Source organism: Dasypus novemcinctus, chromosome 8, assembly GCF_030445035.2.
Source record: "Dasypus novemcinctus isolate mDasNov1 chromosome 8, mDasNov1.1.hap2, whole genome shotgun sequence".
NCBI lineage: Eukaryota > Metazoa > Chordata > Mammalia > Cingulata > Dasypodidae > Dasypus > Dasypus novemcinctus.
Genome location: NC_080680.1, coordinates 44455155 through 44468499, shown reverse-complemented (window position 1 = coordinate 44468499; position 13345 = coordinate 44455155). Strand labels below are relative to the sequence as shown.

At 38.2% G+C, this 13345-nt stretch overlaps 1 protein-coding gene across 2 annotated transcripts in view; it reads left to right on the top strand.

The window, feature by feature from the left end:
* The window catches only part of LOC101443045 (histone-arginine methyltransferase CARM1-like), a 303051-nt gene that overhangs the window by 242908 nt on the left and 46798 nt on the right, over positions 1–13345 (top strand). For both annotated transcript variants that reach the window (XM_058301776.2, XM_071216706.1), the window contains 2 exons: positions 5495–5672; positions 9424–9514. In XM_058301776.2, coding sequence (XP_058157759.1) covers positions 5495–5672; positions 9424–9514 — 269 coding nt within the window. The remainder of the gene's footprint in view (positions 1–5494; positions 5673–9423; positions 9515–13345) is intronic.

The following is a 13345-nucleotide window of genomic DNA, read 5'->3' as shown; positions in this document are numbered from 1 at the left end:
GAACCCTAACTAGTACAACTGGAACCCAGGTCTTTCACCTTCAAAACGCTTATTCTTTTCATTGCTTTGAAATGGAATATAATTAAGTGCTGTATTATATGGCAGAGCCTCGATCTAGGCCCAATTTAACTTCTAAATTGAATAAGAAAAAATAAACAGTACATTTTTAACACATTTAATTCAATGAAATACTTCCCAAATGAGACAAGAACTACAGCATATGAGGTGTATTGGCTGCCCTAATTGATTTTGGCAGTTACCCTGGGACTTAAAAGGATTAATTTCTGCTGCTGCCGCCACCTAAGTTTGTGTGTGTTTAAGCCATAGAGAGATGCTCTACTGTTGGCACAGGCTTTAGAAACCCAATTGAATTGGAGACTAAGTCACAGTGCAGCAATGAATGTGGTAGATGGTGGGACCCTTGCTCTTGGTTATGGACCTCTGCTGGAACCAGGAGGACATGTCAAGGTTCCTGTTTTTCCTGGAAAAGGATATCTCCACTGAGTTACAGATTTTTAGGGTAGTACATGAGGTGAGAGGCTAGTGAAAAATGATCTGTCTTTTCTATAATACTGGGAATGTTGTAAACCACGGTGTGGTGACAGCAAGATGAATCAAAGAAAAGAGTATATCTTCCATCTGGAATTAGTTGCCATTGTGTCTTAGAGCTATTGTTGGATCAGTTTATGTCCTCTTTTCAAATATCTTTGTTAAGCAATTATAATCAAACCTAGCATTATCAAAGAAGTATTTCTACTGTTTCTTAAAGATCTGTGATAGATAGATGTTCAGTGAAAAAAAAAACTGTTAGGTATTCAATATGTTTGGATGTCCTTAAATTTAACCAAGCCAAAGGATTTACTTTTCTGCACAACTCCTCAAAGATACTAAAATGCTAATGCCCTTTGAATTTATAAGAAGGATATATATTAGAATGAAGTTCCAGAATTATTTTATCATGGAGCCCTTCTTTTCCTGAACGTCTATGACAAATTTTTGGAAATTTTACTTTCTTCTAATCATAAAATATAGTTGTAAGGAGCCTTAGAATAGCTCCAATTTTAAGCCCTAGTTTTGTGCGGGGGGTTGACACCAAAATTTAGAGGGTTTAAATGGCTTATCCAAGATCACTCAGCCATTTAGTGCTAAAGGCAGGACTAGAATCCATATCTTCAGATTTCTAACCCAGTGCCCTCTGAAAGTAGTCAAAGAGTAGATGAAATCACAAGATGAGATATCCTGTAAGCAGGCCTGCTTGCTCTCTTCCAGATATGTGGAACATCTTGTTTATCAAGGAGAACAATGAGGCTCAAAAATTCTTTCTTGTGAAACAAAATTACCCTCTCATAGCTCATAAAATCCTCTCTCTGAAACCTTTTATCTCTGATCTCCCTGAGGAGTTCAAAAGTGAAGGATTATCTCTGTAAATTCTACATACAAGGTCTATCTCACACTCAACTTGGATATCCCAATACTTGGATATCGCAGCATATCGGGTCCTCAGACAAAGCTGAGAGAGTAAAGCTCCCATTCCAATGTCCTGTTAAAAGTTGCTGAGGGTATGGATATAGACTGTTTTGTACCTTGCGATAGACAACCTCACAACCCATAAACAGAATTTAGAAAGGGCTTGAAATTTAGAAATGCAGCCGTTTTCCTGGCAGGCAGTGGGGCAGTATGTATCAGAAACTCTTAATAATTCCACACATTTTAACTTTGAAGGAAATAGTGACAAGTGTTCTCCAGCTTTAGTTACATTATTATCAATAGGCTATTATAATAATGAAAAAATTGAAACAACCAAAATGTCCAAAAAGAGGGGATTGATTAAATGAATCAGAGTACATCTATGTCAAACTGTACAGCAAATAAAAATCATGTTGTAGAACAATTCATGGAAAGGGTCCAAAATAGAACTTTTCTCCAAAGTGTGCCAGGTACTGAGATATTGATGCCTTTTGCCCTTGTGGCAGCTGGGGAGGGCCTGGTGTCAGCAGAGCTCCCGGGTCAAATGTCTCAGGTCACAAGGAGCCTTTTCTTTTCACCCCAGTGTGAGTTAATGTGTTTTACATAAGTCATAATGTATAAAATGCCCAGAAAACAGATTCAAAACACAAGTGAAAAAGTATGAAATATTATTACAAAATATATATTTTATAAACAGAGATACACTCCAGTGTCTGCTGGAAGTATACTCTACCAACATCTGGGTGGCAAGAATACAAGTGATTTTTCATTTTTATGTTTTTTTAATCTGAATTTCTCCTTTTAAGTGAATAGTATTCTTTAATAATAATATGACAATAATACTTTTAATACTTACAAAACCTTTAATATGTTCTTAACTCTATAAAGTAGGCATTACTATTATTATTTTCATTTATCATTTTCATTTCATTTAATAAATTCTATACTGGAAGATATTAGGAACTGGACAAGTTGATGCAGGTAGAAAGGAGAAGATGGAAGACAGAAACCTGAAATGAAAAGGCCCAAGGGAAGGGGAGCTTTACTACGGACAAAGAAACAAGACGCAGCCAATAGACACCAAGAACAGACAACCAGGGGAAGGAGGGAAATTAAATAAATAAATAAATCTTTAAAAAAAAAAAAAACCAAATATTTAAAGCAAAGCCTTCTAAATATAGCTTCCTTGCTAAAAAACCTGTTAACCAAATAATACCCAAATAACTTTTTCTCCAATTTTTATATATATAAAGGTATTTCCAAGAAAGAGCTTGCACATTACATGTAACACAATTCCAAAGGAGATCTTAAAAGCAGTCAATTCCAGGGATGTGAAATGATGGGAAACCTGAAGACAACCATACCAAAGGAGTGAGAATCGTGAGTCAAAGTATGATTGCAGGCTACTGGACTCTTTGTAGCATACCAGCCTCTCCAGACCAGTGCCCGGGGAAAAGGAATGTCCAAAAGTATTGCCATTGCATGGGTCTCACCATTCACCAGAAAATGTCCCCTAACATTGCTCCTTGCCAGCAGGAAGCAGTTAAGAGTGATCTTTGTCCCTTTCCCCAACATTGGTGGATCATACTATTCCAGGGGAAGTTGAACCACAGCAATTTAAATCCATCCCCACCTTGGTTTCTGCGAACACCAGGGTCTTCATTGAGGCAGTCCTGTCTTCCGTTACCTAACGTTAAAATAGGTTTAGTTACTTTGATCATAAACAAAAGTGCCCCATTTTGCAGTGAAAACGAAGCCTGAAATTGTAAGAGAGTTAAGAATTACCATATAATTATGATTATAAAATCATTAGGTAGATACCTTTATATTATAAAATAGCAGAAGGTTAGTATCTGAAATTGATGAAACAGACTGGATCTAACATAGACCTGCTATTATGATGATCATTCTAAACTGTTCTTATCCCTGTTTATAGTTATTCTAGATTTAGCCTCTAATCCTGTATACTTACTTTTGTGATGGTAATTCTAGACTGAGCTTAGTTTTGTTTACAGTTATTTCAGAACTAGGCTCACTTGCCATTGTGAGGGTAACTGTTCCACCCTCCTGTTTAATATCCATATGAAAAGCCTTGTCATTGACCTCTACTCTGTACTTTGCTACCCTAGAACCTTGATCTCTAAAAGTGATCGTAACTTTGTACTCACCCTGGTTTGGTACCCACCCCATCATTTTCAGCCCCTTAGTGTTTATTAATGAAGGAACCTGTGTCTAGATCTGCCCCAATTATTCATTAGCACCCAGTGGTATAAAATATTTGAATTTCTGAAGATAGAGGAAGCTGATTTGAGATTTTACATCTCTGGTCTCCCACCAGCAAATAAACCCTCTTTTCCTTCCTAAAAACAAAAACAAAAAATAAAAATAAATTTTAAAAAAAGGAAAAGGTGGAAATGAGATGTTTATGAAAGGTGAAAAAAGAAAACACATGATTGGTTATCTGTAGAAAGTAACTCTGTCTCCAGGATACTAAGGACTGTAGTTTTAGTGACCAGAACAGAATCATGGACACACAAGAGTATACAAAACTCTAAAGGGAAACTTAGAGGAACAGTTAGTTTTCCTTAGAAAGCAGAGTTTGGCTCTTTACTGCTAGATGTCGAGGAGATGTCAAAGCACATTGGTGGAAGCTGTAGGTGATGATGGCTGTAACTCAGTGAGAGGGTCAACCAGAGATGAAGTTTGGACCGCCATCCACAATGGAGCCTTATAGCTGAATAGCTGAATCAACTCTTGGGAAGAGAGTGTAGAGAAAGAAGTAGGGTATCAAAAGCTTAAACTTTGTTTCCACAGAACCCCATAAACTTTGCTTCTGCAAGTATGGAATGGTGATCAAATGGAATTCCAAGAGTCCTTGTGCATGGGTAAAAGTTGAAAGTTGATGACATATTCAAATGGTTTTCTTCATTGTTCTTCCTTAGTGATCTCTGATCTAAGGAAGCACTTATACTATTTAAGTAGAAAAGACATTAATAAGCTTATAGGTAACATGATAGTGAGCAGCACCTTAGATGATGCTTAGATGTAAAAAGTACCTTAGCCATCTGAAAATGTGACCAGAAGTGGAAAAATTACTACTGAATCATAACAAACATATGGTGTACTGCATTTAGGTTGAAGAAAGGAAGCAAATTATGAAAATACTCTGACCATGTATAAATACAATGGGCAAATGTCTAAGAGTCTCAGGGAGCTACAACTTGCAAAGGAATGTATTGTGTTTTTTTATGCTGGTGAATATAAGGTGTTTATTAGGAAATCTTTTTAAGGCACTAGAAAGGCATAAATGTAATGATGCAATTACCTTGTCATATATAGCCTTAAGAAGAAATATATTAGAAACATTAGAAATATATTATGAAATGTATCAGAAATATAATAAATAAATTTCTCTTTAGGTTCTCTCTTTTAAGAGAGTTCAAAGTTATTAAATAGAATATAGAGCTCATCAAAGAAAGTGAGTACATGACTGTACAAAGGAACTTCTAAAGAAAGGTTAATGAACATGGTATTATTTATTTTGGAAGTCAAAAAACCAAAGGATAATTTAATGAGGATCAGGATCATTAAGTTGTGTAATTTGAACACAGCTGTGTGACGTTTTTACAGCAGGTAGAAAAATTGGAAATGAACTGAAAACATTAATAAATAACAATCTATCAAAATGTATACACACATGTACACGCATACACACACAAACCACACACACACGTGTCTATTTGTGTAAAGTCTGGAAGGTTATACATCAAAATACTAAGTTATTTGTATTTGGTAGGATTATAGGTGTTTTTATTTGCCTCCTATTGGTATCTTCTAGGTTATCTGTCATAAGCATGCAATATTTGTACAATAAGAAAAATAAATTAATTTTCTTTAAAAATGCTTCTAGAAACAAATGCATCACTCCCCCCATCCCTATTACATTCCCCACTCATAATCTATATAATTTCTTTTTCAGAAGATTCTTATAACAACAGTACTGGTATTCTATTTTTATCTTTTTCAGATTCTAGTGAAGAATAACCACCTTTCAGACAAGATCATTGTTTTGCCAGGGAAAATTGAAGAAATCTCACTTCCTGAAGCTGTAGATATGATCATTTCTGAACCAATGGGATACATGCTGTTCAATGAAAGAATGCTGGAGAGTTACCTGCATTCCAAAAAATGGCTGAAACCCAATGGTGAGTTAGCTAATTCGTAGTTTAAGAAAACAGGCAAAACGTTGACTAAAAGTTTGCTGCCCTCTCTCCTCCACATTTGATTCTGGACAAGGAGAGAACATTTCTGTTACATACAATTCTTTGATTTTCTCAGCTTGCTTTTCCATAAGCAATGAGCTAGTGTCCAAACAGTAGAGCCCAGGTAGCAGTGCAAGGCACAGTATCAATACCGTGTAGAGCACCAGCTCAGAGATATGATTTTGTCCTGGTGCTATCACTTTCTTTTAACAAACTCTGACTGACGCTTGGCCTTCTGACTTTGGTGTCCTCATCTGTATATTGAAAATAACCTCTAACACCCTTTCAAGTGTTGGCCTTCTATAATGTGAGAAACTCCCTGGGATCCTCCTGTCTTTTCTGGTATGTTCTTTTCCTGTTTCTTCCCCCTTTCTTATGATCACTATATATAACCAAGATAATAATATAAAATCCAATATTTTTTAGGTGCTTACTAAGTGTCTGCATGTACTCAGCAATTTGCATAAATTATTTTATGACATTCTTATAAAATCTGAAGAACAGATGGTTTTAGGCTATTTGAAGAATGAGTACTGAGACTCACAGGTTTTGGCGTCCCCATTTCAGAGGCATTTGACAATGTCTGGAGAATTTGTCACAACTGGGGGGAGGGATTGCTACCAGCATCTAGTGGGCAAAGACCAGAGATGCTGCTAAACATCTTGAATGGACACATTGTGGGGGACAGCCCCACACAGTAAAGAATTACCCAGCCCAAAATGTTGATAGTGCTGAGACTGGAACATAGGTTTGCAAAAAGCACTATTATGATCCCCAGTTTATAAAGAGAAAACTGAGGCTAGTGAGAGGAGGTAGTTAGCAGAGACACACATCTAATAAGTGATAGAGCAGAGATTTTGTCCTAGGACTGTCTGACACTGAAATGACACTTAAAGGCCCCTGCATACACCAGCTGTCCACTCACCGGAGAGAGTGGGTATGTTTCAATAGCGCATTTCTTTAGTTACTACAAGGAAGGCAACCAGTCAACTTAAAAAGTTGCTTCCCTTGTGAGAATTGCAGCTCTTCCCCCAAATCCTAAGTACTTTAAGTTTACAAATGCTGTAGCTCTCTACCTTGATATCCAATGTAAACTAGAACAAGCGAGGGCAATTCATACCTACACACCAAGTTATGAGGTATATGCAGCTAAATAAAACTTGGGACTTAGCTCGAATTTCAGAAATGTTTCAAAATTTAGGCATTCAGGAAATAGGCACTAACAAAAACTCATCCAAAAATAAATAAATAAACTCAGGCCAAGTCTACCTACTGTCAAGAACTTCATTAGCATTCCCATTATAAAACAGCCCAGTATGATTTTGGAAGCCTTGTGTTCATGAGATAAAATTGAAATGTGGGAGATGAAAGTAAAGGAACAAAGCTGCACGGATTTCCTCCTCAATGCCCCCAGGGAAGATTTTTATGGCATTTTTTACTGGAAATTTTAAGATGTTTAGGTACTTTTATATGATGGGATTTTGAATATGGTTAATTAATGTGTATCCACTGAGCCCCTCTGAGCTAAATATTTAGATTTAATATCTGGGCATCCTTTTATTCCTTGAGGTTTGAAATGGATATGAAAATTTTTATTGAGCTATGTATCTTTAACTAGACAAGTAGAATGCTGATTTAATCAGCTTTTTAACCTATTCCTTCCTGAGGGAAGGTATGATTGATTTTTTTCCTAATTATTTTTATTTTCCATCAAAATAAGACATAGTTTAAAACATCAAATAATAGTAAAAAGGCTTACAGTGAAAAATAGTAACCCTCTGCCACACCTCTCCCCATTCGCAAACAGCTTCCCAAAGACAACCACTTTGAACTCTTTGTTGTTTCTTCTATTATTTACCTACATGTTTCTATACAAAATTGTAATATTGCTATTCTAGTCACTCTCTGATTGAGAATTTAACTGTACATAACAACTCCTTTCCTTTTTGATGCACCCTCCCCACCCCCCCCCACCCCAATTCTTCTCAGTATATTGAGAAGGTCCTCACTCCTTATCCAAACCCTTGGGGCCAGATGCTTTATAGAATTCACAATTTGGAGGACTTCAGGAAGGTAATACAACCATTCACCATACATTACTTACTGTCTTCAGTGGGATCTGTGGCAACACTCTCTAATGAAATGCATTTTATTTTGGCAACAAAACATATGAATACTGATACCAAGGAGGATAAATAAAGATTATAAATAGTCTCATGTCAGTCCAGGTCAGTTTTTGCCATCAAATGATGTTGCTGCAAACTTAGAAAGCATTTTATTGCATTTCAGAGTTTTTCAGATTTCAGAATTAGGATAATGAAACATGAACTTATATCATTATTCAGTTAAATCAGTAATCAATGTTTACTTTATTATGATAATATAACTATTTTTCAGTGGTATCAGGTGATATACTATGATTATATTTATTTTCTCATAAAATCTTTTTTCCCCAAGAGTTAATTGCCTCATATTTTCATTAATTTTCTGTACACGCACAGCTAATTGTTTCCGTGCTCCCGCAGATCTGACAGATGCCTATCAATAATTATTCTATGGGGCCGAACTCCTGTAATCCTCTGTCCTCCTCCAAACATGGCCTGCTCACTCTTCAATCTGTTGCATGGCGGTTCTCCTTGGACTTTCCATCACCCTTCTTTTATCTTCCTTTTATGTCATTTACACCAGCATTTCAGTGAAATACATTATAATCTGGAGAACCCTTCGAGAAGTTACTTTTTATTGAGTCTTTGTATTATCATTTGTCTGGGTAGAAAATTCTGACTTGAAAACAGTATTTATTCAGTATTTTTAAGGCATCTTTCTAAAATTTTTGGATTCTAGTATTGCTATTGAGAGGTACATTTCCATTCTTACGATCATTTAGCATGACGTAGTTTTCTCCTCTGGAAGCTTTTGGCATCTTCTTTTTATCTGAAATAGGGTTAATATTAGCCTTTCTTTCATGTACAATATGATAAATGCCTATAAAAAAGGGTGTCCCTAAAATGACAAGAATAATAATAATGCCAATTACCAGTTGTACCTGGTAAGAAAGTCCTGAATTCAGGCCTGCCGATCTCACTGCTTGTTTGCTCACTGATGAATCCACCTTTCCCCCACGTGATCACAGTTGCCAGGAACAAAACACATGTATGTGCTTTCCAGCGTGGAATAGGGGAGCCTCCATGTAGGCCTAGATTCTGATAGCACGTGTATGAAGATAAATAGTCGATCTGGTTATACAGGGACAAAGACAGGGAATAAAAATAATCATATGATGGGATGATAACATTTTCATTCACTTCAAAGCTAATTTGTTTTTACAATAAATAAGAGGAAAAAAATAAATGCAAGAGATTGCCTGGAATTCCAGGCACAGGACATACGTAAAGGAAAAGAGTCAAGAGTTGAGAAGGTAAATATGCCAGGTTAAAGGCCACACCTAAGACCGTCCACATGTCATCAGCAAACAGCTTTCCGACTTGCTTTGATGTTGTTGATGTCTTTTCTAGCTCTTCCAATCTTACACCTAATTTTCTTTTTCCTGCATTGAGGCAAAATTCTATTTCAGCTTGCTGTAAAATAAATAAGATGAAATTAGAGTGAACTTGTCTCAGATAGCAGGTAAGTGTCACCTTCAATCAAAAGGCAATAGAAGTCACCTTCTGGGTCTGTTGTCTTTTGCAATTAGGAATGATGTTCCCGACATTTGGCGACATCCACTTGGCCCCCTTTTCCGACGAACAGCTCTACATGGAACACTGCTCCAGAGCCAACTTTTGGTAATGTTCTCCTCTCTTTCCTTCCTTTTCCTTCAGATTAAAACAGGGTTTCTCGGCCTTGGCATTATGACATTTGGGACGAGGTAATGTCAGAGGGAAGGGCAGTTCTGTACATTGTAGTATGTTTAGTAGCGTCCCTGGCCTCTCTCTGCTAGATGCCGATGGTACCCTCCTCCCAAGTCATGATAACCAAAAATACCTCCAGATATTCTCATGTCCCCTAGGGGCAAAATTGCCCCCACTCAAGAACCACTGGGGTAGACAAGTCAGGGAGCTGCTTATGCAGTTATCAGACATCCAAAGGCCTGCCTGCTGCTGAATGGCGTCCTCCCCTGCCTCCCTTTCCAGCTTTCACCATCCATTCCTTTGACTCAGGGCCAATGGCTTCTGTTAGAACCTGCCTTTGACAGACAACATATTAATGATTATATCTCAATGTAAATGAGCTGATCAAATCCTTTTTGCAGTTTTCCACACATTGTCTATTGGCCTTTGAGCAATTCACCTCTCTGAGACTTAATTTCTTCGTCTGTAAAATGAGTACTAATAGAAAACTCCTGTCCATTCTAAACCACCATTCCTTCTGGGAATTTTTTCTGAGAACTGGTTTTATAAAGAGAAGGAGGGAAGGAAAATGAGGATATTGGGAGGGAGAAAGAGAACACATACCATCCGTGTGGGAATGTTACTGGCAGGGAGGTGAGAATGGAGGTGGAAACTTAAGTTTTGGGTTCTGACTTAGATATACTGGTTCCTGAAAAGCAGAGATGTACAAAGTTAAATTCTGGGCTTTGCCCTTTGAAATCCTACTAATACCCTTGGTGAAGGGACAGCAAATAGGAGGTACTTTGGTTTCCTGGGTTAAGTTCTTTCAGGAATAGAGTCAGAGGGTGAAGATTTTTCTCTCTCCCTGATTTTCTCTCACAAACTAGGCTTTTCTACCACAGATTCATAGCATTTGATAGTTTCTCTGATTCTCAGATTCAAGGCCACAGACATTTTCCAATGGGGGTGAATGGCCTCTTGGTGTGTGGGGTGGGGGGTGCTGAACATAATAAGGATCATTGCTCTGTGAGGTCATGCTGACCCTAAATGTTTATATTTTAAATATGACCTCCTGAGCCAATAGATGGCCTGGAGATTTAGGAATTTCAGGCAATGGAGTAGACCAGACTAGTGGGAGAGGATTTGTTATACAGGTAGTCCTTGTGTGACCTTTCAACAATTCTATCCACAGCCTTCTTACTTCCTTCAGGGTATTAATGATCACATTAGATTGACCAGGCTCCCTAACAGCATACAAACATGCTGCTACTTAGTCTATCTATAAAGAAAAAAAAACCCTGAAGGAAGTAAGAAGGCCCTGAGCGGGCTATTCAGGGGCTTGCAGGGCAAGAAGTCTTTGGAAACTGATTTGGTGAGACTGAGACAGAGACAGAGTTTTTTGCGAGGCGTGGAATTTTGGGTTTCTGACACGGAGATCAGCACTTCCGGCTATAGCTCCGCCCCCTAGGCCTGGCTGCCAATCTGCAGTGGTCCTTAAATTGGTCGCAATAAAGAGGCGTCACCAGCAGGCTGTTTTGGGGCTTGCAGGGTGGGAGGTGTCTGGAAGCCAATTAGGTGAAACAGAGACGGGAGGAGTCTTTTGCAAAGCATGGAATTTTGGGTTTCTGACATGGAGATCAGCACTTCTGGCTAGAGCCCCGCCCCCTAGGGCTGGCTGCTGATCTGCAGCGTCCTTAAATTGGTTGCAATATAGAGGCACCCCAGCAGGCTGTTTCAGGGGCTTGCAGGGCAGGAGGTGTCCTGAAGTCGAATTGGTGAGACAGCGACAGAAGAGACTCTTATGAGAGGGGGAATTTTGGGTTTCTGACACAGAGGTCAGAGTTTGTGGATGTGACCCCCCCCCATAGGGCTGACACCCAGCTGCAGGGATCCCTGAAGGCTGTGTTGCACTGAGGTGCTCCCAGGCTCCCTGTTAACCAGATTTGAGGTTGCCAGGTCTGTGTCCCTTAAACCCTGGTGGCCCACACCCCAGAGACCCACACCTCGTGAGTCTGTAGTATCACAGACTTCCCATCCCTGAATCCACCACGCCCTGAGGTCCATCTAAGGTCCTTGATTGTCCTAACCCTCGACGTTTGCATTTTTTTCCCCTTTTTTTTTTCTCTTTCCTTTTTCTCTTTTTTCTTTTCTTTTTTTTTTTTTATTGTCTTGGTTGCTAATATTGCGTTATCTCCTAGTCTTTTCTCCCATTGTATCCCCCAAGGTCCTTTTTCATTTATTTAGGGTTTTTTTTTTCCTCTTTTTTCTTTTCTTTTTCTTGCTTGTTTCCCTCCCTTTTCTTTGCCCCCCCCCCTTTTTTTTCCTTTTCTTCTCTTTTTTTTCTTTTCCCTCTTTTTCTTCTTATTTTATTTTATCTTAATTATACAATAGGTGCTGCAGGGAACACCTCACATTTGCTGGGTTTCCTCATCCTCCATTTCCTCGTTTCTGTGTGAATTGATTTTGGCCATCTACACAATCCCCTTTCCCCCACATCTTGCTATCCTCCATCATCTACTGTCTCTCCTATATTCCACCTCCCTTTCTTTGGTTCCCAAATTGTCTAACTTTTAATTTCTAATACCTTTGTTTTGTTTTCTGTCTTTTATCCACTCTTGATATTATTGTCTTTCTTTTCTCTTTCCCTCCCTCATGAAAACACTGGCTTTTTAATACATACTATATTCCTCCCATATTCCGTCGACTACCTCATTATAGGTACTCTACTTACTGCTATAACTCTACACAACTTACATGAATCTAATATCCATCCTCCCAGATCTCATATTGTTGCTCTGTTAACATTTATTACCAATACTACTTTACACATTTTCCTTTTTTACACAATTGCCTTTCCCTGGCCCTAATACTTTCCTTCAAAGTGAACTCAGCCAGCAACAAGAAATTAGAATAAGAAAAACAAAGTGACAAAGAGAAGATATAACACTTATGCAAGAACAACAGCTAATTAATCCCCAAGACTAGACAAAGAAACTAAGGAACTGATTAAACCTGTCAAGATAAAATGATGACCAGACAGCAACAAAAAACTACAAACCAAACCAGTAATCAGGAAAACATGGCTGAATCCAATGAACAAATAAAAACCAGGAAGGGGAGCAGAACTTCGGACAAATAATTAAAGATCTCAGAACATATATCAGAGACAAACTTAATGAAGTAAAGGAAGAGTTTAACAATATGAAGAAAACACTTGGAGAGGAAATTGCAGACATACGCAAAAAGATAACAGATATGATGGGAATGAACACCACAGTTCAAGAAATCAAAAATACACTTGCAGCAAATAGCAGCAGATTAGAAGAGGCAGAGGAGAGAATTAGCGATGTGGAAGACAGTACATCAGAAATCAAACAGATAGTAGAATTGATCGATAAAAAGATAGAAAAAATCCAGCTAGGACTTAGGGACTTGAATGGCAATGCAAAATGCACAAACATATGTATTATAGGCATCCCAGAAGGAGAAGAGAAGGGAAAGGGGTCAGAAGGGGTGTTGCAGGAAATAATGGCTGAAAACTTCCCAAATCTACTGAGAGAGACAGATATACATATCCAAGAAGCACAACGCACCCCAAACATCATAAACCCCAACAGGCCCACCCCAAGACATATACTTGTCAAATTATCCAATGAAACACCTTTTAGTCCCACACTCTTTTGGTTTTATTCCTGCTTCACTGGCCTCTTTCTCCACCACACTTAGTTGTTACTGGTTTCCTTGACCTCCTGAGGTTGGAGTCCTGGGATGCAGTCTTTGGACCTC